At 45.8% G+C, this 22,301-nt stretch overlaps 2 protein-coding genes across 2 annotated transcripts; both read left to right on the plus strand.

Moving 5' to 3' along the window:
* The first annotated feature begins 212 nt into the window (after nucleotides 1-212).
* On the plus strand, nucleotides 213-4,977 carry pip4p1a (phosphatidylinositol-4,5-bisphosphate 4-phosphatase 1a). The gene is made up of 7 exons (XM_067253306.1): nucleotides 213-345; nucleotides 1,432-1,625; nucleotides 2,733-2,839; nucleotides 3,397-3,502; nucleotides 3,861-3,913; nucleotides 4,323-4,413; nucleotides 4,600-4,977. Exons 1-7 carry the CDS (start codon nucleotides 228-230, stop codon nucleotides 4,741-4,743), a joined length of 813 nt encoding a protein of 270 aa, XP_067109407.1. The 5' UTR covers nucleotides 213-227; the 3' UTR covers nucleotides 4,744-4,977.
* Nucleotides 4,978-11,432: 6,455 nt separating this feature from the next.
* On the plus strand, nucleotides 11,433-21,051 carry lig1 (ligase I, DNA, ATP-dependent). The gene is made up of 27 exons (XM_067253023.1): nucleotides 11,433-11,578; nucleotides 12,021-12,086; nucleotides 12,247-12,421; nucleotides 12,559-12,712; nucleotides 12,986-13,123; nucleotides 13,215-13,535; nucleotides 13,751-13,862; nucleotides 14,014-14,106; nucleotides 14,326-14,382; nucleotides 14,474-14,532; nucleotides 14,694-14,807; nucleotides 15,006-15,172; nucleotides 15,474-15,550; nucleotides 15,694-15,785; nucleotides 15,911-16,010; nucleotides 16,112-16,197; nucleotides 16,483-16,598; nucleotides 17,168-17,263; nucleotides 17,502-17,612; nucleotides 18,213-18,284; nucleotides 18,579-18,723; nucleotides 18,908-18,990; nucleotides 19,145-19,297; nucleotides 19,796-19,849; nucleotides 19,984-20,127; nucleotides 20,516-20,608; nucleotides 20,697-21,051. Exons 1-27 carry the CDS (start codon nucleotides 11,562-11,564, stop codon nucleotides 20,769-20,771), a joined length of 2,970 nt encoding a protein of 989 aa, XP_067109124.1. The 5' UTR covers nucleotides 11,433-11,561; the 3' UTR covers nucleotides 20,772-21,051.
* The last annotated feature ends 1,250 nt before the right edge of the window (nucleotides 21,052-22,301 follow it).

Raw genomic sequence — 22,301 nt, forward strand, 5'->3', positions numbered from 1 at the left:
CCTGTCTTTAATATACAGAATTCTGGTTGCTGTTTCTGTTGCTGGTTGCCTTCATAGCACAATATCTGCTTTTTTATTGAGCAAAAAATATTTGGGAGTTGGTGAGGGGCGTGGGTTACCGCAGCATCGAATGATCATGTGACGCATGCGTTTCCGACACAACAATACACAGCGGACTCCATAACGGTACATTGCACGGTCCAACTCCCTCACGCCTTGCTAACGGTATGGCGGACGGCGAGAGGTCCCCGTTACTGTCAGATCTTGGAGATGGTGCTCCTGGCAGCGGTAACGGTGGAGTGTCTCCTGGTGCACCTCCTTATGGTTTGCCAAATAAACCACAAAGTGAGTATCCATAGGGATAGCATAGGTTAGCGACAAGCTAATGTTAGCTAGTACTGTACAGTAGTCTAGCTAGATAGCTACTTCGCAAGCTAGCTGACAAAGAATTGGCCTTGTGTGATGATAGCAAGCTAGAAGAATGTAAAACATGTATTGTGGATGTCTGGCTGTCGAATACTTAAAGCGTACAGTAAAATATATCGTTATAGTAGATGCACTCGTAGTATGCACTGGGGGATGCTCAAGGGGAATAATTTCATGGTTGCTACACCAAGTACTGCACTGTTAGCTAGCAAGCTCACTGAAATCAGCAGAGCACTGGTACTGTAGCTTGCTAACTGGACATTGTCTGATGCCAGCATCATGCCGGCCTATTAGCCAAATATAAAATAGCTCGCATGTTTTTTATATTACCAATTCTACATGATGCTCTTCGCTGCATTTGTAATATTCAACTCAAACATTGTGTTAGGGAGATTAATTTGTTATCATCCCACCTGCTGGCAGTAGACAGCGTCACGCTACATCTGTTAGCCAGAAGCCTAGCCACCACATTCAGCAAAACATCTGATTTGATCGGCCTTGGAATGGCCATCCGCATGCTAATAGTTACAGGAGATAAACGCCAGAATGTAGTGACTTGTGTCCAAATATAGAAACAACTTTGTAGCATTAAGCTTCCAATGCCACAGTAGTAGGCCTAGCTGGGTTTGCTTAATGCATCAATCAAATGCCTGCATCTCATGCATGTATAAGGTCAGGTAGTATAATACAAAGCTTGCACACCCAAGTAATCTCGGTCATACATTCCTGCCGTCTGTTTACAAAGCCCTTTTTATTTGCCCTTAATACCTAATCTCATTGTTTTGTTAATCCTAATTCAGAGGAGAAAAAAAAGTTTTGCCCTTTTAAACCTTCATTCCACAACTCGTGTGACTAATACAGACTGATGTATTGTACATTTAATTGCCATCCACCACCTTATTTTCTGTCTTGGTTTCATTCTCTCTCTCTCTCTCTCTCTCTCTCTCTCTCTCTCTTTCTCTCTGCCTCCCCCCCCCCCTCTCTCTCTCCCCTTGTTCTCCCTAGGCTTCCCTCCGTTCCCCAGTCCCACCCAGCCCTCTGTGCTCCTGGGGGAGGACCCCCCTCCGTACTCTCCCCTCACCTCCCCAGAGAGTGGCAGTGCCCCTGTCATCAGTTGCAGAGTATGCCAAAGCCTTATCTCCGTAGAGGGCAAGACCCACCAGCATGTGGTCAAGTGTGGGGTCTGCAACGAGGCTACGGTGGGTCCCATGCACATTCACTTACTCACCTGTTCGGTTAGGGACACAGGTGGTCCAATCACATTAGCCTGTACTGTTCAAATACTGTGGTTGCGCAAAACTAGCCTATGTCATTGTGCTTTGTGTTTGCTGTACAAATTTGTGTTGGTGCAGAGCGTGGTTGCTTATTCAACGACTTAGGAGTGGTCACTCACGGATGATTCATGAAATGGAAGGTGCCAGACACTCTTAAAGTTACTTTTCCTGGATGGGTCGTGGCAAATAGTTCATTGTATATATTCATTAACTATACGTTTGTGCTTGCCGAGACAAACCGTGTCAGAAATTTTAATTCCTTCAATGTGTCATTTTTGATAAATGTTCCTGTGAAAATGTTTATTTGGTGTGTGTCTTCCTCGGCTGTTGCACACTGGTATCATGGACACAATCAAAACAACTACCCTTATTTATACTGTGGGCATAATGGCTAAAACCTCACCCTCAACAACATCTTATTCTACTGTCATTTACCTCCTTTTTTTAACTGAGAAAAGATCATCAGATAGGGTCTGTTACTTTGAATATTTAGTCCTTAGTCCTCTATTTGTTGTCCAGGGTTGTTCTCTATTATGTATAGACAACGGGCAGGTGTCTTACATGCTGCACAGATATGCTCATATCAATAATCAATATGTCTTTTGATCATTATGATCTGAGAAATATTGAAACTTTGTAAATGATAGGGGGTAGGGAGAAAAAGCACCGTCAACATGAATTATTTATTGTCAAGTCTAAGCAGCAGACGCCTGGTTGACCTGGTGAGACCCACCTGGACCGGTGTTCATGACGCACTGCCATGTCTTGTTTTTCTTTGACAGAAGAGACAACACAGTTTCTTATTTGTTCTTTAATGGTGCTAAATGTTAGAATGCGAAACAGAATTCCTGTGAGTGCTCCCAGTTCCCTGTCAAACATGACCTTGTATATTTGTGGATTTTATTTATGGGGGGGGGGGTAAATAGGTAGTGGGTAAATAGCGGACTTGTTGGATTGAATTATTAAAGTAAATACTTTTACACACTTTGTCTTAAAGACACTTTGTCTTATTTCCTTTGGCTCCCCCTACAGCCAATAAAGAATGCACCAGCCGGCAAAAAGTACGTCCGCTGCCCCTGCAACTGTCTGCTCATCTGCAAAGTCACCTCCCAGAGGATCGCCTGTCCCCGGCCATACTGGTGAGAGGAAGGGAGGAAGGGAGGGAGGTGTATATTTACAGTGTGAGAGGAGGCTGGAAAGAGAGTGTGACAAGGCAGAAACTGAAATGAGGATGAAGGGGAGTTAAGGCAGGGGAGGACAGATGTACAGGCGCTATGGTTCAGAGGAGATGATGATCTGGCCCGAGGTATGATTCCTCAGAGCAGATGCTGCCCTGAGGCTGGATACCGCTCAGACAAATTGCAGCTCTGAGTCACCATGGGGATGTGATGGTGTAATTACAGCCACTGACAGACAATGGCAGTGTTTTACACAACATATGTAAAGAAATAGAATGAACTTGTCTGGATGTGCGCTGTTTCCCCCGACATTCTCTGGATGTCATCGAAAGTGGCCTTACTTGGACATTTCTGAGACCTTTTTGTAAGGATTTAAAAAATATATCAAGACTTAAATATATTGCGTGCAGTTCACAAAGTTCACTACTTAGGTTACTGCTGTTTGGGAATCAGTGAGTTAGTCTGTGTGTCACACACTGTATGTAGAATTATGAATGAAGTGTGTCTTTCCCCCTCAGTAAGAGGATAATCAACCTGGGTCCAGTGCACCCTGGGCCAGCTAGTCCAGACCCCCAGCCTGCCGGAGCGAGGGTCTCGTGTGGACACTGCAGCAACACTTTCCTGGTAGGACCTAATCTACACACATACAAATGTATCTTGTACGTAAGATGAATCTACCCATGTCTCGGTACCAATGTATAGCCGCCGGATCACTAAGATCTCTCTTGAGTAACCATGCCCCAGTAGTTTGTATGTTTGTTATAAAGTTTGAGCACTCCCAATTGGTATTTTGCCTCATCACTTTTAGTTGTGTACATTCATATGTCCTGCGGTAACATTTTGGCAAGGTAGCTTTAATGATGTTGGAAAATTGGTGAGCCTGGAAGTATTTTGTTAGTCTAGCTAGTGAATGCTGTTGGAAAACCTTCCATCAGCACTAGGTATGTCATTTTTTCACCAGAAGTCCTTTTCATTGTTTCAGTGGACAGAATTTACTGACAGGACACTGGCCAGGTGCCCTCACTGCAGGAAAGTGTGAGTATCTTTATGTTTGTGTTGACTGCCTCTACCTCTATCTGTCCTCCCCCAGTAGCTCACTGTCAATATCAAGTTGCGTGGCCCATGAAAGTGGTTTTCGCACATTTGTAAGGAAAATTATGCAGTATAGACCCTCTCTCCACAAAGATGTCAGTTTGAGTGCCCGCAAGGCAATTCTTTGAACTCTCGCTTTGTGTTAGCTTCCCTTACCTTGAGCTCGTTCCCTGTTCAGGGGGTAAGCTCCTTAACTCCTGCACGCAGCAGCAGGAATCTCAGCTCAGCCTGGAGTGCTTACACAACAGCTTGTGTCCGTTCCATGTTTTAAACAACAACTATCTCTTCCCCTTACCCCCCCCCCCCCCCACACACACACACACACACACACACACACACACACACCACTAAGATCTTCTATTGGCCAGAGGTACCCCCGGAGGCGGAGCTTGTGGTGTTTTCTACTCTGCTTGCTCTTCAGCATCTCTACTGCTGGGCTGATAGTGAGTACACTATACACTGAAAGCTGAACAGTTATTTGAGATGTTTTCAATTCAAGAAGTTGGTGCAAAAATGTCACTAGGAGGCAACCAAGTGCAGCAGTAACCATAGCAGGCAGTATACTCTTACATGCAACTTTGTACACATTCTCATTTTGTGTCTTTTTATGTCTTTGTCTTTATCTTCAGGCCGGCACATGGTTCCAGGCCCAGGACTACAAGGGCATCTATGCCTCATGGGCTGTCTTGATCCTGCTGGTTCTGCTCACCCTAGGCCGGGCTTTCTACTGGGCCTGCATGCGTGTTAGTGAGCCCCTGCAGAACTTCACATAGACCCCCCTCCCAATGCACACACATATACACACATACAGGACCCGAGATGAAGGAGGAGAGACTTTTCTTTTCAGATAAAAGAAAGAAAAAAAAGAATATTTATTGAGCTGAAAATCCAAGTCCCCAGTTCTCCTTTTCCTTTCCCCTCCCTTTTCTCTTTTAGTTATTGTTCAGTGTGTTTCTAAACTGGGGTGGAGATGTGTGTGTGTGTGTGTGTGTGTGTATATATATATATATATATATATATATATATATATATATATATATATATATATATATATATATCTTGTGGCCAGAGGGAGTTCATTTTACATTTTAAAATAATGTTTCCCCTTTGCTTTCATTGTGGCTCAGACCTATCCATGTCAAAACCGCATTAGGGCATGGCTCGTTATGTAAGTTTTAACAGTTGACATAGTCCTAATCCTGATTTAAAATGAATTTAATCTGGGCATTTTGACATGACAAAAAAATAGATATATTTTGGTGAGCATTATGAACGTAAATCAGATCAAACTAAAAACGTAGCCAGTGTGAAATGATGAACGCAGCCTTCCCCTGTTTGGCTGAATCTCAACTAGGGCCTATATAGTAGGGTGTCTTCAAAGGGAAGCTAGTCAGTCTGTTTTTAAATTGTGTTGATGCTGCATATCTGTGGGACTGTCTTTGATCCAAAGCAGCTTGGAAGCCTTAAAAAAGAGAGTAACAAGATCATATTTTAGCATTCTCATTGCCACACACACAACAAAACACTCTCCTTTTATTATCACTTGACACTCACTTTAACATACCAAAAACTGGATTTTAAATTTGTGGAAGGAGCCTTTTGGCGGTCTGAAATAGGTTTGATATTGTGTTCGTACTCTTGGGGATTTCACTTAATTCTAGTGTTGTTCCTGGAAATACCCCTATTTCGCCCCCCCCCCCCCCCCCCCCCCCCCCCCCCTTTAGTGAGAAATGTTTGACTTGTAGGTCTACAATACTGTACACTAATTAACATTAAGTGAAACTACTCTTTCCGTGTGGTTGAGATGAGGACCTTTTCTTGTGGATGAACTATAGAAGATAACTCCAGCACTCTATGACCTTGCTGGAGTGTCATTTTAAAGGGGGGGGGTCAAGGAACAGTCACAGAGGAAGAAGAAAAAGATGGCAGTTTGGAACAGGGCAGCAGAGAGGGAGAGTCAGGAGCGAAGGCTTACACAGCACACGCATATTAAAACACTAACCAAACGAACAGTAACTTGTCAGTGGTTCTGAATGTGGTAATAGTTTTTTATGGCTTTCTGTTTAATTGTAAATATATTTGTGGTCTGTGTAAGGTGCGTTAAGCACCCTAAACAGATATTTTGCACTGTGGTGCTTAACACTATGGGATTCCTGGAGAAACTTATATTTGTTTATGTTGGTGGCTGAAAAGGGTTCTTTTTGTAACCCTTTACCTGTGACCTGGCTTAATGAGTTTATTAATACTAACCTATCTAGCCTTTGGATGAGAGATCATCCAAATCATAACCTAACACATGCGCGCAGACACATACATACACACACACTTTACTATCTGAACACATTTCAGCCATGTTACAATAAATGTCATTCAACGGTAATGATGACATTACACACACACTGCTACAGATCATCATGCTCTACACATACTGCTATATGAGAAGGTCGACCTGCTTGACAGGACGGCAGGTAGCAGACAGCGACAGTTCTTTTGAAAATGTTATTTATTACAAATGATGATCATGTTTTATCCATGACTGTACATTATTGATCATGTTAATGCCAACAATCGAAACACCTGGCTGATTCTCTGAACAGAGTTTGTTTACACTCGAATAAAGACATGATGTATGATGATGTGAACATGGGCTTCATCTGTTTATTCAGGAAGAATAAAGTTAAAGTATGAATTTGTGAGTTCTTTTTCCCCAGTATGACCTCCTTCAGAGACACACACACACACACAGACCACTTGGCTCCATTTGGCCTCTTGAGTTTCACGCGGATATATTTTTTCCTTGACACAAAGAGATGGAAGGATTAGGAGCATTGAGAAACCTTTCAAAAACCACAGCTCCCCCGAGAGAAAACGGGGGAGCAGGGAGAGAAGAGTCAGCAAGAAAAAAAAAAAAAAAACCCCGGACGACTAGAGGGAAAAGGAGAGGAAAGACAATTGCTTCTGTAACCTTCTAGGTTTAAGTGGCTTTAGCTCAGAGGGCATTAGTGTTAGCTCGCTGGACCCTTTACGAAATATAGCTGGGCATTAATCTGGTCCTTTTAACACACAGACACACACAGTCTCTGTCTCAGGCACTTAGCTGCCAAGGGAAAGGATTCCTATTAAACTCTGTGTCATTGCAAACTGGGCCTTGACAAAACACACCGCCTTCATCCCTCTTATTTATAACTGGATTTGACCCGTAAGACCCAGAGCATCGCCCTCTTTTGACTCAATAACATTATCCAGTCTAACACACCAATTATGATCCTCCTGTGATACGCACGCACACACCTCATCCAGCATCATGCATTCAGACATGAATCATATTGTGTCACGTAAGCCCTTTTCCTGTGTGGAAATATAAATAATGGTGTGGGGCAGAGGGAGTGGAAACAGAGGATGAGTGGATGAAGGGAGAGGATGAGAAGATGGGGAGAAGGGTAAAGAGATTGAACGCTGGCTAAGAAGCCAGATTAAGCATGTGGGTCATCAGTTTCTGTAAAACAAACAGTCCTTTTAGAAGCCTAATCCAGATTTACCCCCTTCACACACACACATCCAGAGTACGCACAAACTTTCCTTTATATTGCTTTGTCAGAGTGGAGATAATGCTGTTGGAGAAGGGGTAGATGTTTTGTGGAAACGGATTTCCATTTGTTGGGCCATTTGTGTGTGTTGTTCCTTCTGGCTGGCTAGGATGAGTCCAAAATCTTACAAAGGCACAGTGTATTACACAGTAGGAAATAACTAGCAAGGATATATCACCCCATACATAAACATCTCTGAACAGACCCTCAAGCTAAAGTATACATTTCAATCGCTGTTCAATAAAATTAAAATAACATTTTTAAACCTGTGCATGGCCCTTGTCTGTCTACAATAGCTATGTGTGTGTTTGTGTGGACAACCACCTGCCTGTGTGCGCGTGTGTGTGTCTGCTTTCAGGTTATCCGCATGTGACCCAAGATCCCTGCACTGCAAAAAGCACAACATTTAACTCAATTAGCAGCATGCATAATTGATGGCTGTCTGGAGGAGTATTTGTATTTACACTGGAATTAAAAGCCTCCGGTGTCAGCTATCACTTCTGAGGGGACAGAGCATGGGTGGGGGCAAGAGAGACAGAGAACGAAAACGAGTTTGCACTCATTTTGTCCCATTCTTTTCCGATAGAAAATGACAATTTCTGCACTGTGAATTAACTGAATGTCATCTTCTGGAAGTGTTTCTGTAAATGAGATTGTCACAGCTATGCATTTTGTAATTTAGACTGTCAATGAAGCTAATGTGTGTCTCCCTTGTAGCAGCTTGTTCACTGCAATTGTACGCTGACTTGTTGACCTTGACTAAAGAACATCTCAAAGAAGTGTGAACAGCAGGTGAGGAGGTGTTTATCATGTTCTGCTGTACTTTGTTGTATGTTGTTGTCGTCTTAAAAGTTGTTATCAGTTTTTCCCATATTGTCACTAAGATAAATCCTGTAATTATTTACAGATTACATATGATTTTGTGTCATTTTTGTGTCAATTTCCGATCAAATTCAAACCTACTTTCAGATCTAGGTCTTGGAATAGGAGATGTAGGAAAAGGAGAGAGAGGGAGTGAGAGAAGGAGAGAGAAGCAGGGTAAGGTAGGGAGGGGGATAAGAAAGAAAGGTGGATGGGATGGGGGTCTAAGCTTGATTCTAACAGGCTGTCCCTCATCCTTCTCAGACTTCAGGAGGACTAACAGACAAACTGATCATTGTTGGGGCACTCGAGGAAGCCACAGCTTCAGCTTTGCCGAACTACAGTGGCAACAGAGGTAACAATAACATGTTCTCGTTTACAGTTGTAGAAGTTTATGCTACGCAAAGACAAAAAAATAGATTTTTCCACACTAATGGGAGTACTGCATACCAACTGTATCTTTTGCTGAGATGCATCCTTGAAACTTATTTTTTATGTTTAAATATTTATGGTTTTATGGTTTATATGGTTTATATAATTAAGACAAATGTGGAGGTTAGGTTCGAATTTGTCCAATTATAAAGTGTATGTTTTATCACAGCTTTGCTGATGAAAATGCTTAATTGTGGGTTATGAATTGTGATTGAATTCCTTTTTGCTTTGCAACAAAGATAAACCAGCTAAAGGCCTAAAGGAAGTTTCGATTATATAAAAAAAGGAGAAGGAAAAACTTGATCTTGCCTTTGTATTTTACAGAAAAATGTAGATAAATAAAACAAATCACCTAATGCAGAATTATATTTTTAGGGGGGTTATTAGCAATACAAAAAAATCTATATTTCTTATGAATTTTTAAATTATTTTATTTCTCAACCACTTTGTCATCTATAGTGAATGTATGAGATGTTATAAAAGTTTTAAGCACTGCTGAGAACAGTGATAAAATTTCATTTTATCACAATGTATATTTTTACTGATCAAACGATGACATGTTTCAGATGCAGTGTAACTGTAACTCTTCGATAGGATCCCTCTCGTCCCCGTATTGGAGCAGAAGTAAGTGTGTTTTCTTGCTCGCGTCTTTAGCTGTATCTACAACCACCTCCCTATATCTGTTCCCTGATTCTACCCAACTGTCTCCCCAGCAGTGCTGTTCCCTGATTGGGCGTACAAGCCGGCGTGGTCCCCAGGCTCCAGGCAGGTGCAGCTGTGGCACTTCCTGCTTGAGCTCCTGGGGAGGGGTGAGGGCGGGGCCATCGGATGGGGCGGGGAGTGGGGCGAGTTCGTCATCCGTGACCCGGAGAAACTGGCCCGACTGTGGGGGGAAAGGAAGGGCAAACCTCACATGAACTATGACAAACTGAGCAGGGCACTGAGGTACAACAAGACATGGGGAAACACACAGACACACTACAGGCATGGAGAACATGACATGCATACTGGCGCACTTCAAAATCATAAACCTTTTGTCCTTCAGATACTACTACAATAAAAGGATCCTCCATAAGACCAAAGGAAAGAGATTCACCTACAAGTTCAACTTCAGCAAACTTATTCTGGTTAACTACCCAGGATACCCGCCTTGCCACCAGGTCAGTATCCTATTGAGTTGAGAAGACTCGACAGTTTTAAGGCAGATTAAAGCATCATAATGAAATAATGCACAAAATAAATGGACTTTTTCAAGCTTTAAGCATTCATCATCATGAATCAAAAAGGTAATCAGTCATGCTATTAAATGCTGTCATCTCCTTGGTTGCCTTCCTTTGCTTTACCTCAGCTGGTCCAGAGAGACCCTCTCCCGTTCCCCCTGTTTCCCTCGAAGGGTGGGGTCCCTCTATGTGGAGGAGGAGGCGCTGCGATGGACAGAGGTGAGAGCCCCCCCCATCCCCATGATTGTGAACATAACTGTAGCTCTACCATGACTATGTTCATTATCAATACTCTTTTATCGTGTCATCGTCGTTCATAATGTGTGACTATATAACTCCTACTCTCATAACCGCCTGAACGTTGTTAGTCTAATGTCAAAGACCCTAACCCTATGGTGAGATTAAACTTTCGGTCCAACCCTAAGCTTGATCGATATATATTCATGAAACCAACAACAGTTTTGTGTTTTTGTGTGTTTGTCTGTCTTTTGATTGACAGCTATCCAGCCAGTTCCCCACCCTCTCCTGCTGCCATACTGCCTCCCAAAACCAATCCCATTTCCACAGTCACATCCTCTACCAGGACACTTCCCTTTCCTATCAGTCCCGCCTCCTCCTGGTACTAACATAAGGGAGATATCAGGTCATCCTCCATCCACTGCTGCCCTTCATGTCAATCAAAATAGCTGGCCAATCAAGAGTGGAATAGAGTGGAGCTTGAACAATGTAAACAGAAGTTTGTTTGTTGGAGGGAAGGAGAAAGGCGCTGGAAGTAAAGGAATGCAGAGGAAAGAGGGAAATATTGTAGAATAAGTGACTCATGAGAACTGAACATTAGAATGTCATATGCCTCTGGTAATAGCTACAGTATTGGAAGTAGTTTGTGGTGTGGTTCTACTTGGAACATACTATATTTTAATTGTCTGAGTAGTAGTACTAAAGAGGCTTAAATATTGCATTGTTTGGTCACTACAAGCTTGATTGTTTTGTGTATGCACTTCAAATAATGAAGAAAAAGCGCCTGATTGATATTAGTTCTATTCATACAATATCAATTTACATTCACTTACTTGTATTATAATAAATATCCCATGCTCAGCTTTCTGTGTAATTGCAATATTTGTTCACATTTCATTAGCGATAATTAAGTATGAAACACATACTTGTAAAACAGCCAAGACAGCAGAAACAGCATGTGAGCTGAGCTGCTCATTCATCAGCGCAACCTTTTTCTAGCATCAGCACCAGTTTATGGCAAAGTGTAACCTCCGGTCCAAAAGGGGGCAGTACAATCCAAATATAACTGATCAAACAACAGATGAAGTTTTGGAAAAACACGGATGTCAGTTTGGCGCCGAATATCAGATTATTCAGATGAGCACTTCGTAGCGCGGGATATTTGTGGATGTTTTGTTGAAATTTGGTCTGGCGCCGATAATTGACATAAGTTACTGCAAAATAATTGACCACGACGAGCATCAGGAAAACAACATGCAACGAAGCATTGCGTAAGTAGCAGTAACATACAGTTCAAGCTAGAGTCTGAGCATTATTGTCTGCCAAGCCATAGAGAGATGGTAGAGCTAACAACATTACGACCGAGCTAGCTAGCAAAATACAATAACAAATGTCTGTGTGTGTGTGTGTACAGTAATCACTTTCCAATGGTACAATCAAACTAACTGGCTAGCTACAGTAAAGGCAATAATGACAATATATTTTCTTTCCAGCGACATGAAGGAATGTGTTTTCTCTGTAGGCTACCTGTCAGTACTAGTCAGCTAACTAGTTACTAAGTTTGTAGGCTAAGTGAGGTAGATGGGTAGTTGTGTAAACTTTTAGGTATTTGCTAGTTAGCAAGGCTATACCCCTTTTATTTTATATATCTAGCTCCATTTATGTTGTCTTTTAATATTTTGTTCCTGAGTCTTCCAATGCCTTCTCCCTCAGATCGTTCTTTCAGCCCAAAGCAGGCAAGGGGAAGGAGAGCACTAAGACTGACGGACCAGTGAAAGAGTAAGTTGCATAATAGCGAGGAGGATTTCGACGTTAGCTATCGATCTACATTATTTCGAGCTATTCAAACGCCTCTAACATACATCATGAATAACTGTCAAACATATATTGTTTTACCAGTTTGATGATTGAATTTGGCTTTTCAATGTACCCTCTCTAGACAACTCAAAAGTCCTCTTAAAGTCCAGAATGGGCTCCAAAATGAATTTGATTCACCTATCAAGAAAGTTCACAAGCGCAGCCGGCAGATCTTAGACAGTGATGAGGAGGACACCTCAACTGTCAAAGCACCAGCAGCCAACCAGGGAAAAGGGGACAAACCCAAAGAGGAAAAGGTAGCACATGTGATTATTGTCCCATAAGCAAGAATAAAAGCAGCATTTGAACCGTTTGTTTCAAAATCAAATACCCCATTTGGATGGGAATATGCATCAGTATCTTAATCTCGCTTGTTCCTTGTCTTTCTACAAAGGAGAAGGTATTCAAGGCGATCCCAACTCCTCTCTCCCCTCCAGCCACTCCAGTAACACTAGTAACTCCAGCCACCCCTGTAACCCCTGCCCCCTCTGGAACACCAGACACCCCCAGCTCCATCTCTCCTACAGGGATCCCTAAACGCAGAACAGGTCAGTGGCCACGTGATATACACAGTTTACCATACGCATCTGGTTATACCATGTATGATCCAGCGATTAACCAGTTCCAGCTACTCGTTACTAACCGTTGTATACCAGCCAAGGACTACTAACGTGGACGTTTTTGATCAAATCCTGTTGCTTTGTATGTCCTGCATGTTCCGCCTGTCAGTGCACTCTTATTGAGTGTTTTCAATGTAAGTATCTCTATCTCTCTCTCTCTCACACACACACACACTTTCTGTCTCTCTCTCCCTCCTGCAGCCAGGAAGCAGTTTCCAAAGAGGAAGCTCGACAGTGGCAGTGAGAAAGAGAAGGAAGAAGGAGAGCCAGACGAGGAGAAACAGGAACAACAACAGAAGAAGAAAAGGGCGAGGGTAGACAAAGGAGAGGATGGCCCAGGTAGGACGGGGGGAGTCTGCTGAACACCGGGGTTTGCCCTCAATATTTTCCTCTCCATTGTCTCATCACTCCTTTTGATATGTCTCCGTAGAAGATGAGGGAGAGGCCATGGAGGAAGGCACGGAGGATGAGAGGGGGAACGTGTCCGAGGCTGAAAAGGGCAAACCCGAGACGAAGGTGACGGACGTAGAGAGCACAGCAGACGGGCGGGAGAAGGCGGGGGACGTGGAAAAGGTGGAGAAAGTCGAGGCCGACAGGGATGAAGGGAAGACGCTTGAAAAGAAGAAGAGAAGCCCCAAACGTGGAGCGAAGGCGTCAGAGGAGGAGGTGGAGGAGAAGCAGGCTAAAGAGGGGAGAGATAAGCAGCTGGCGAAGGAGCCTGCTGCTAAAGCGCCTATCAGCAGTTTCTTCAGTGAGTTTAAACTCTGTTTTTCTTTTTGCTTCCTCAGCCCACTGTTGGGAGGAAACTGTACTGTTCTGGCGTCAACGCATTGTCATAAATGGCATTGTGGTCGTGGATCCAAAATGTAATGCTTTCGGTTTAATACAGTGGCTTTTTTTGTTCACGTATAATGCCAGAATGAAGAGCTTCTTACTCGGTCTCTCTTGCCTGTGTGCCTCTCTAAGCTCCCAGGAAAGCAGCGGTGAAGATCGAGAAAGCAGAGGAGAAGAGCGAGGTGGAGAAAAAGCCTAGCGTGGAGAAGGACGAGGCCGCCGAGGTCGGCAAAGACAAGAAAGGGTAAAAGATGGCTTGTCTGTATCTGTGTCTCAGTCTGTACCTATGTCTGTCTATATCTCTGTGTCTCCGTCTTTATCTGTATGTCTGTGTCCTGACTCCATGACCTTGCCTTTGTCACCATGCCCTTGTCGACCCCCTGCTCCTCCTCTAGTGTGAAGACAGAGGCTCAGGGACAGTCAGACTATGACCCGACCAGACCCAACTACCACCCTGTGGACCACGCATGCTGGGGGAGGGGCCAGAAGTAAGACCCTACCTGCTGTGCTCTGTGTGTGACGGAGAGAGGTTGTGAGTCTATGTGTGTGTGTGTGTGTGTGTGTGTGTGTGACAAAGAGGGTGTGACAGAGTGGGTGTGAGAGAAATAAACAGTACGAGTGAGAAAGAAGGCAGGGAAAAGTGTTTTGCAGTCTCCCACCCCAGGTCATCTCCCCTGGGTTGAAACTCCTCGTCTCCCCCCCCCCAGGGTCCCTTACTTGGCTGTGGCCCGCACCTTCGAGAAGATCGAGGAAGACTCTGGCAGGTGTGTTGCGACTATCTTCGTCCAAACCTCCTCTTGAACTTTTGAGACGCTGGTTCTGACGGGACGTCTCCTGTGTGTTCTCTGTGGTCAGGCTGAGGAACATCGAGACGCTGTCTAACCTCCTGCGCTCCGTGCTGCTCCTCTCCCCTGGTACGCCTGCTTCTCAAACGGCTCCGAAGGGGGGTTATTTTTAAACGTCGAGCCAAACCTGGCAGATGGTGCCTGTCCGCTTTGAAATCCAATTCCGCCCGTGTTCGCGGTGACGGCGCGTGCGTGGGTGAGTCTGTGTCAACCTGTGTGTGTCTCTACAGATGACCTGCGGTGCTGTGTGTACCTGTGTCTGAATCAGCTGGGGCCTGCGTACCTGGGCTTGGAGCTGGGGGTGGGAGAGACGGTGCTGATGAAGGCTGTTGCCCAAGCAACCGGTAGGAGAGCATCCCACAGGCTCATATTAGCGTGTCCACACACACACACACTAGGTACAGCGCACAGAAGCAGCATTTGCATTCCATATGTGACGGGTCCACGAAATGGTAGAGAGGTACACACACAAAAATGATTGTTAATTCTCTTTCCCATTTCTGAGCAGCCAAATTCATATTTACAGTTTTTCCCGTTGCCAGGGCGACAGTTGGACAAAATCAAGGCAGAGGCTCAGGAGAAGGGGGATCTGGGTTTGGTGGCGGAGAGTTCCCGTAGCAACCAACGCATAATGTTCCAACCCGCCAATCTGACGGCAGGGGGCGTATTTGGCAAATTGAAAGAAATTGCCAACATGAGCGGAAACTCGGTGAGTATGTACGAAAGCATTCTCGTTAGGCGAGAGACGGAGAGGAAAAACGATTTCCACTTAGCCTGGCGTCCCTCTGACGGAAGGGTTAAAAGTATGTTTGAAAAGTATGTCGGCAATAGTTTCCGCCTCTGAAAGTCGGTCTGCTAATAAAGACTTGACTCTGCTCCTGTTTAATTAGTCATTAGATTCCAGAAGCTCCTCTCAGTTCTTTGGTCGCTCTTGACCTCTTTTCTATTGTGATCTCTCTTCTCAACCTTTTCTCCGTCTGAATCCCAATTTTTCCGTTCCCCCCCCTCAGGCCATGAATAAGAAAATCGACATCATCAAAGGGCTCTTTGTAGCTTGCCGTTTCTCCGAAGCCAGATACATTGTCAGGTACGACGCCCTTAACTGCTCTAACATGAAACCACCTCAACACCCCACCTGGCTGCCTCTCGGTCTGGCCAATCCAGCAGGAATGCTGCCGGTCGCCACAGCAACTCCTCACGTCTCCGTTTGGCCGTCTGGTTGATTGACAGGTCGCTGGCGGGAAAGCTGCGGATCGGCCTGGCCGAGCAGAGCGTCCTGGCGGCGCTGAGTCAGGCCGTGTGTCTGACTCCACCCGGACAAGGTGGACATCCTGCCTCGTTAGGCCTGACCCTAACATAACCCTAACATAACCCACCAGCCTGGGGAATGCCGGCTCTCTGGGTTGTTTTAACGTTGTGAGTGCGTTTTGTTTTGCGTTTCCCCCAGACTTCCCTCCTAAGGTGACGGACGCGGGGAAGGGGATGAGCGCGGAGAGCAGGAAGGCCTGGATGGAGGAGAAGGCTCTGATCCTCAAACAGACTTACTGGTACTCCCCCCCTGACACCATCTCCTGCAGACATTCCCACGTGCAGCCCTGCTCTCCCCATGCTGAGACGTCTCTCTCTCTCTCTCTCTCTCCTCGTCCAGCGAGATGCCCAACTATGACGTCATCATCCCGGTCCTGCTGGAGGAGGGGATAGACCAGCTGCCCAATCACTGCAAACTCACCCCAGGTACGGACCAATCAGAAACCGCATTCATTCAGTCGTCTCGTCTGGTACATTGTTCATGCACACACACATTCACCATGTGTATATTCTTTGATTTACAGTATATACAATGAGTAAAATGATCAAATGCAGCATTATTGTTACATTTCAGGAAACCAGTCAATTCAGATACATGCTTTAGGACCTTTTGTATGGATGGGAAATATCTGGCGTGGACTTATGAAACATTGGACCAGCAGCCTACACATTGCTTATGTTAGTATATGTAACATGCACTTCCATATTCAGGGGTCCCATTGAGACCTATGCTAGCCCACCCCACCAAAGGGGTAGGAGAGGTGATGAAGAGGTTCGATGAAGCTGCCTTCACCTGCGAGTACAAGTACGACGGAGAACGAGCACAGGTGTGTGTGTGTGTGTGTGTGTGTGTTTGGGAGGAGTAACTGGCATGCGTGATATATGTGTGTGTCTTTCAAGATATGCTAGCTGGCACGGTCGTATGTTAAACATGCAAACAATGCCTTTGTATGCAAGCCCTCCAGGGAGAAGTGCATAATGGTGTGTGTGCTCAATTGGTTGTGTGTGTGTGTGTGCGCACACAGTAGTGTGGTTGTGCCCCAGGGCTCTAAGCTGTGAGAGCTTTTCCAAGTGCTCGCTTAGACGAAAGAGCAAAATTACGTCCTCTATTGACTCTTATCGCAGCACTGCAATGTGCACTGCCCTCCTTCACCACCAGGGGGAGCCTGTGTCTCACCTCTCTCCAGCTCGGCAGGTCTCCATGAAGACCTGTCCGTCTTTAATATCAGTACTTCGTCAATGTGACAACCACTGACATACCGTTTCTGCATGCATAATGTACACACCCTGACATCCGCCGCCGGCTTAGAGAAGGTGACAATACAGTCGGCTCCCGATGGAGTGCGTTGCCATGGTTTTTGGGGGCCGTCCACTGACAGGCGCTGGTCTTTCCCAGATCCACATCCTGGAGAGCGGGGAGGTCCGCGTTTTCAGTCGCAACCAGGAGGACAACACCAGCAAGTACCCTGATATCATCGCCCGTATTCCCCAGGTGACACACACCCCCCCCCTCCCCCCGGAGGTGCTCACTGGAGCACACTCTGGCTGCAGCACAGACCCACTTAGCAGCAGGGCCTTAGATGTAGGCCTACATTCTGCCTGCATGAATAACTCATTTAATCTCTCTTCTGAGTTTGCCCTCCCCCTCCCTCGGTCTCGGTCTGACTCGCTTTCTGTTTTTTAACTGTTTTGTGTTCTTCTCGATTTGCTGGACCATTACTCCCACCCAGGTGAAGAAGCCCTCTGTGGTCTCCTGTGTGCTGGACGCGGAGGCAGTGGCCTGGGACCGAGAGAAGAAGCAGATCCAGCCCTTCCAGGTCCTCACCACCAGGAAGAGGAAGGTGAGAGGGGGGGTGTAGAAGGAGAGTGAGGACAGAGGAGAGACTGAGGGGGGGGGGGGGGGGGAGGAGACTGCAGGAAGAAGGAAACTGAGAGAGAGGGATGAGAGAGATGTAGAGAGAAAGAAAGGGTGAGAGAGATGTAGAGAGAGAGAGATTGTAGGAAGAGAGAGGGATGAGAGATGGAGAGAGATGAGAGATTGTAGGAAGAGAGAGGGATGACCGATGTAGAGAGAAAGAGAGGGATGAGAGATGTAGAGAGAAAGAGAGGGATGAGAGATGTAGAGAGAGAGAGATGAGAGATTGTAGGAAGAGAGAGGGATGACCGATGTAGAGAGAAAGAGAGGGATGAGAGATGTAGAGAGAGAGAGATGAGAGATTGTAGGAAGAGAGAGGGATGACCGATGTAGAGAGAAAGAGAGGGATGAGCGATGGAGAGGGAAAGAGAGGGATGAGAGAGATGTAGCAGTGTATAATATAATATATAATGCATGTTCCTGAGTGCTGTGCTGTGTAGCCTGTTCACACACCTGCACCCCACACAAGCACAGAGGGTGATGTGTGTGTGTGTGTGTGTCTCTCTGTCGGTGGGTGTTTTCACAGGACGTGGACGCCTCCGAGATCAAAGTTCAAGTGTGTGTGTATGCCTTCGACCTGCTGTTCCTTAATGGAGAGGTTAGCACCATGATGATACTGGGCGATGACTTGTGATTAAATGGCCTTTGTAATTGTGTGTGTGTGTGTGACTGTCTAGAATAATGATGATGCGAGAACGCCCGGGGGCCGTGACTAGACGTTGATTTAAGGCTCTTTCTCATTTCAAGTGTGTGTGTGTGTGTGTGTGTGAGATTGTGTTTCTCTGTGGTAATGACTGGAAACACTGCAGCCCGTGATAAGCCTATTATTGTAATGTGTATTATAATTTCACTCTTGCTAATACTGACTGACTGACGTGTGTGTGTGTGTTAGTCTCTTGTCAGACAGCCCCTCTCCAAACGCAGAGCTCTTCTCAAAGAGAGCTTCGAGGAGCGGGAGGGAGAGTTTGTGTTCGCTAAAGCCCTCGACTCGGACAACACGGACGTCATCGCAGAGTTTCTAGAGCAGTCCGTCCGAGGTGTGTGGGTGGGGGGGGGGGTGTGGGAGAGATTAATCTTGCGTTTTGTTACAGCAGCTCAAGTCTGCTCATGCATTCGATTTACAAGCGTGTGTGTGTGTGTGTGTGTGTCTCTGTCTGTGTGCGGGTGTGCGTGTGTGTGTGTCTCTGTGTGTGTGTGTGTCTCTGTGTGTGTGTGTGTCAGACTCCTGTGAGGGCCTCATGGTGAAGACCCTGGAGAAAGATGCCACCTATGAAATTGCCAAGCGCTCCCACAACTGGCTCAAGGTAGCTGTGCGCTGATGCAGAACAGATCACACACACACCGTGGACACAAGCCACACTCACAAACGTGCATATGCACATTTCTACAGACGCATCTAGAGTGAGTACATACAACACACACACGCACACCATACCCACAGTCTCCCCCCTCCCCCAGCTGAAGAAGGACTACCTGGAGGGTGTTGGGGACACGATGGACCTGTGTGTGGTGGGGGCCTACCTGGGGAAGGGGAAGAGGGCGGGCTCCTATGGAGGCTTCCTGCTGGCCTGCTACGACGAGGACAACGAGGAGTTCCAGTCCGTCTGCAAGGTGTGTGTGACTGTCCAACACAACGCCGTGTGTGTGTGTGTTTGCACGTGTGTATGTATGAGTGGAAGTGTGTCAGTGGGAAACACCGGCGTGTGTGCGTGTGTGCGCTGTTGTGTTTGTTTTTAAAGCGGTTGTACCCCATGAGGAAGCGTGTAGGACAAAGATGACATAAGAGTGTGGTTGTGCACATGGAGGGGTATGATGGAAAGGGTGGTGTAAACGTGAGCAGCCTGGTGTTGGACTCTGTGGTAGGTGTGGAGGACGATGAGAGGCTGTTTGTGGCTCACTGTGACGGGACTGTGTAGCTCTATCTCAGTCTGCATGTCTGTCTAACAGGGTGACACAGCGCTTTAGGCTAAACAGGATAAAGGCTTTTTAGCACGGGGGGATTTTGCCTCAATTCTCTATAATTCTGTTCCGCCACAATAAAAGTCCCATTTCACCATAGGGGAATTATATCTCTTTCTTCTGTCTCTTTTTTTTCTTTTTTCATGTCAGATTGGGACAGGTTTCAAGGATGAAGATTTGGAGCAACATTACAAATTCTTAAAGGTACAAAGACGGTTTTGGACGCTTCTGGTCTTTTCCTTTTGAGTAGAAGCCCAAACGTTCTCGTTCGCCAATCCGCCGCCCGCTGTGGGTTTTTACCCGAACCGCTTGACCAATCACATCGTTCCCTTTCCCAGGAGCACATCCTCCCCAAACCCCGTGCTTATTACCGTCTGGACCAATCAACAGAGCCCGACGTGTGGCTGGACGCAGTGCAGGTGTGGGAGGTGAAGTGTGCGGACCTCTCGCTCTCACCTGTGTACAAGGCTGGCATGGGACTGGTGAGTCTCTCCCCTGTGGTCTCTTCACTGCTACTGAGTGTGTGTGTCTGTCTGTGTGTGTGTGAGACTAACTCCAAATGAATGAGCTCATTTAAGATGATAGCAAAAGATCATATTCTAGAAACCATCAATTTGATTTGAAGTGGTAAATCAAGCCCATTAAATTGTGCCCGTAGGATAGACTGCGTGCAACTACTTTGTCAGTGTGTTTTTATTCACCCTGCGAGCAGAGAGGTTGGCTTGAACCACGCACAGAGCACCGTCTACTAACAGATCGTCCTCGCCACAAGACTAGTTTCGAGGAAAGCCTAATGGCTCTGATTGAAGAGCCCCTTGGGAACGTCTCCCAGCATGGTGTTCACCTTGTGATGTCCCCCATGTCCCTCAGGTGGACCCAGAGAAGGGCATCTCCCTGAGGTTCCCACGGTTCCTCAGGGTCCGGGAGGACAAGAAGCCTGAGGACGCCACCTCGGGAGCTCAGGTTAGTTCCCGCCCTAAATCCCCCCCCTCCATCTCTCCCCCGGAGTGGGGTATCCCATGTTCCTCTCACATGTTTCTCTCTCCTCCAGATTGCTGATCTGTACAGGAAGCAGCAGCAGATTCAGAACCAGGGAGACAAACAGGAACTTGAGGACTACTACTGATGTCACTCCCCCATCAGCAGATACTTCCTGTCAACAATGAATAGGAATTCCCAGACACCAATTAAGTTGGATAGAGCCCTCTATGATGATCTATTCACTGCCTCTCTTTAAATGCAACTGTTTATGGCCTAACATTAGTCGAATTCCTTGAATGTTTGTGGAGAGGCATTATGCAATACCAACAGTGACCTTTGAAACGAAAGATTTAGCAAATCTCATTTATGTACATAGTTTTAATTATGTTGACGAATGCTATGAATAAAGGCTCTGCCCATTTTTAAGAACATCTAGATGTATAGCATCTATTGATTCTTGCGCAAGGTTAATTTGGTATTTGTACATGGATGTTAATGGATACAGTTCATCTAAAAACAGCAACATTGCCAGTGTAAATATATACAATATGTAAAAGACTTCTTATCCGTCCAGGCCTTTGCTGTCAAGTGTGTAATGGGGTAGTTTGGCGTGTCCAGTAGACTGAGGACGAACCAAGGAGACAGCTGGAATGTTATGAAATGAAAAAAGCATTTTGACAGTTTTTCAGACAGCGGTACAAAGGAACTGTATTTCCAGCACGCATTACATGACGGGAATCCACTAACTGTAGTCTGAATCAATCCGCTAGTGAAGATAGGCCAGGTCAGTGAGAGTCAAGGACAGCCTATCATTACTATTCTGAGGAAAGAGGATTGGGGAGGTTTGTGTTTGTGAGCGAGCGTTCAGTTTAGGGTGTGTGCGGTGACGTACATCTTTGTGCGTGTATGTAGCAAGGTTATACTTGTTGGATTGAGAGTGTATTTGCTTGTCTCCGTATTCTCCTTTCCATGGAGGGCTTATCAGTATGCAAGTCTGCATGATGTTTATTTTCCGTGCCGTCGCTTCTCGGAGTGTACGTGGTAGTTGTCTTTGTGCGTAAGCATATGTGTGTAAGAGATGTGGCGTTGTGTGCGAGGCAGTTATTTCCGTGTGTGTGAAAGTGAGTGGGCTGGTGCCCGGCGCTGGTGCCCTGTTGTCCGATGGAGAGGAGAGGAGCTCCATTGTGCCAGCTAGACCATGGAAATTCAGATCACTTTGCCCTTTCCATCTGTTTAAATTACATTTTGTTTTCTTTTCTCTTCTAGCTGTTATTCCTTTTCTCGCTGTTTCTACAGCTTAATTTGTGTTGTACAGTATACAGTATTTAAATGTAAGAAGGTCCATTGGAAACTGCTGCCAACTGTAGACCACAGCTCAAATTAGTCACGTCAAGGGGTGCATTATTTAGTTTTTGAAAGCGACTGTGTGTGCCCTTAGTGTGTTTGTGTGTTGGTGTTTACTAAGGAGGGCAGCTGGCCCACATCACACGCCTGCAGGGCTGTAGTTAGTAACCACCGCTGTGTGCCCCCAATCCCCACCGAGGCGCGCTCTTCTCCCAGCACCTCCTCTCTCTTCAGTAGTCTGTTCAGACAGCGTAACCCCACTCTGTTCTGCCGCCACCTGAGGAGTGAACCCACAGCCCGTATGCTATAGCTATTGACGTGTGCTGAAGCA

This window comes from Osmerus mordax, chromosome 16 (genome assembly GCF_038355195.1).
Source record: "Osmerus mordax isolate fOsmMor3 chromosome 16, fOsmMor3.pri, whole genome shotgun sequence".
NCBI classification, from domain to species: Eukaryota; Metazoa; Chordata; class Actinopteri; order Osmeriformes; family Osmeridae; genus Osmerus; species Osmerus mordax.

Excerpts from the sequence above, each read along its gene's own strand:
- pip4p1a (XM_067253306.1), top strand. The coding sequence starts at position 228 with ATGGCGGACGGCGAGAGGTCCCCGTTACTGTCAGATCTTGGAGATGGT. Across the intron at positions 2,840-3,396 it reads GCCTGTCCCCGGCCATACTG|TAAGAGGATAATCAACCTGG; the intron begins GTGAGAGGAAGG and ends TTTCCCCCTCAG. Across the intron at positions 4,414-4,599 it reads TCTCTACTGCTGGGCTGATA|GCCGGCACATGGTTCCAGGC; the intron begins GTGAGTACACTA and ends CTTTATCTTCAG.
- lig1 (XM_067253023.1), top strand. Across the intron at positions 15,551-15,693 it reads GAAGCCAGATACATTGTCAG|GTCGCTGGCGGGAAAGCTGC; the intron begins GTACGACGCCCT and ends GTTGATTGACAG. Across the intron at positions 20,128-20,515 it reads ACAAGGCTGGCATGGGACTG|GTGGACCCAGAGAAGGGCAT; the intron begins GTGAGTCTCTCC and ends CATGTCCCTCAG.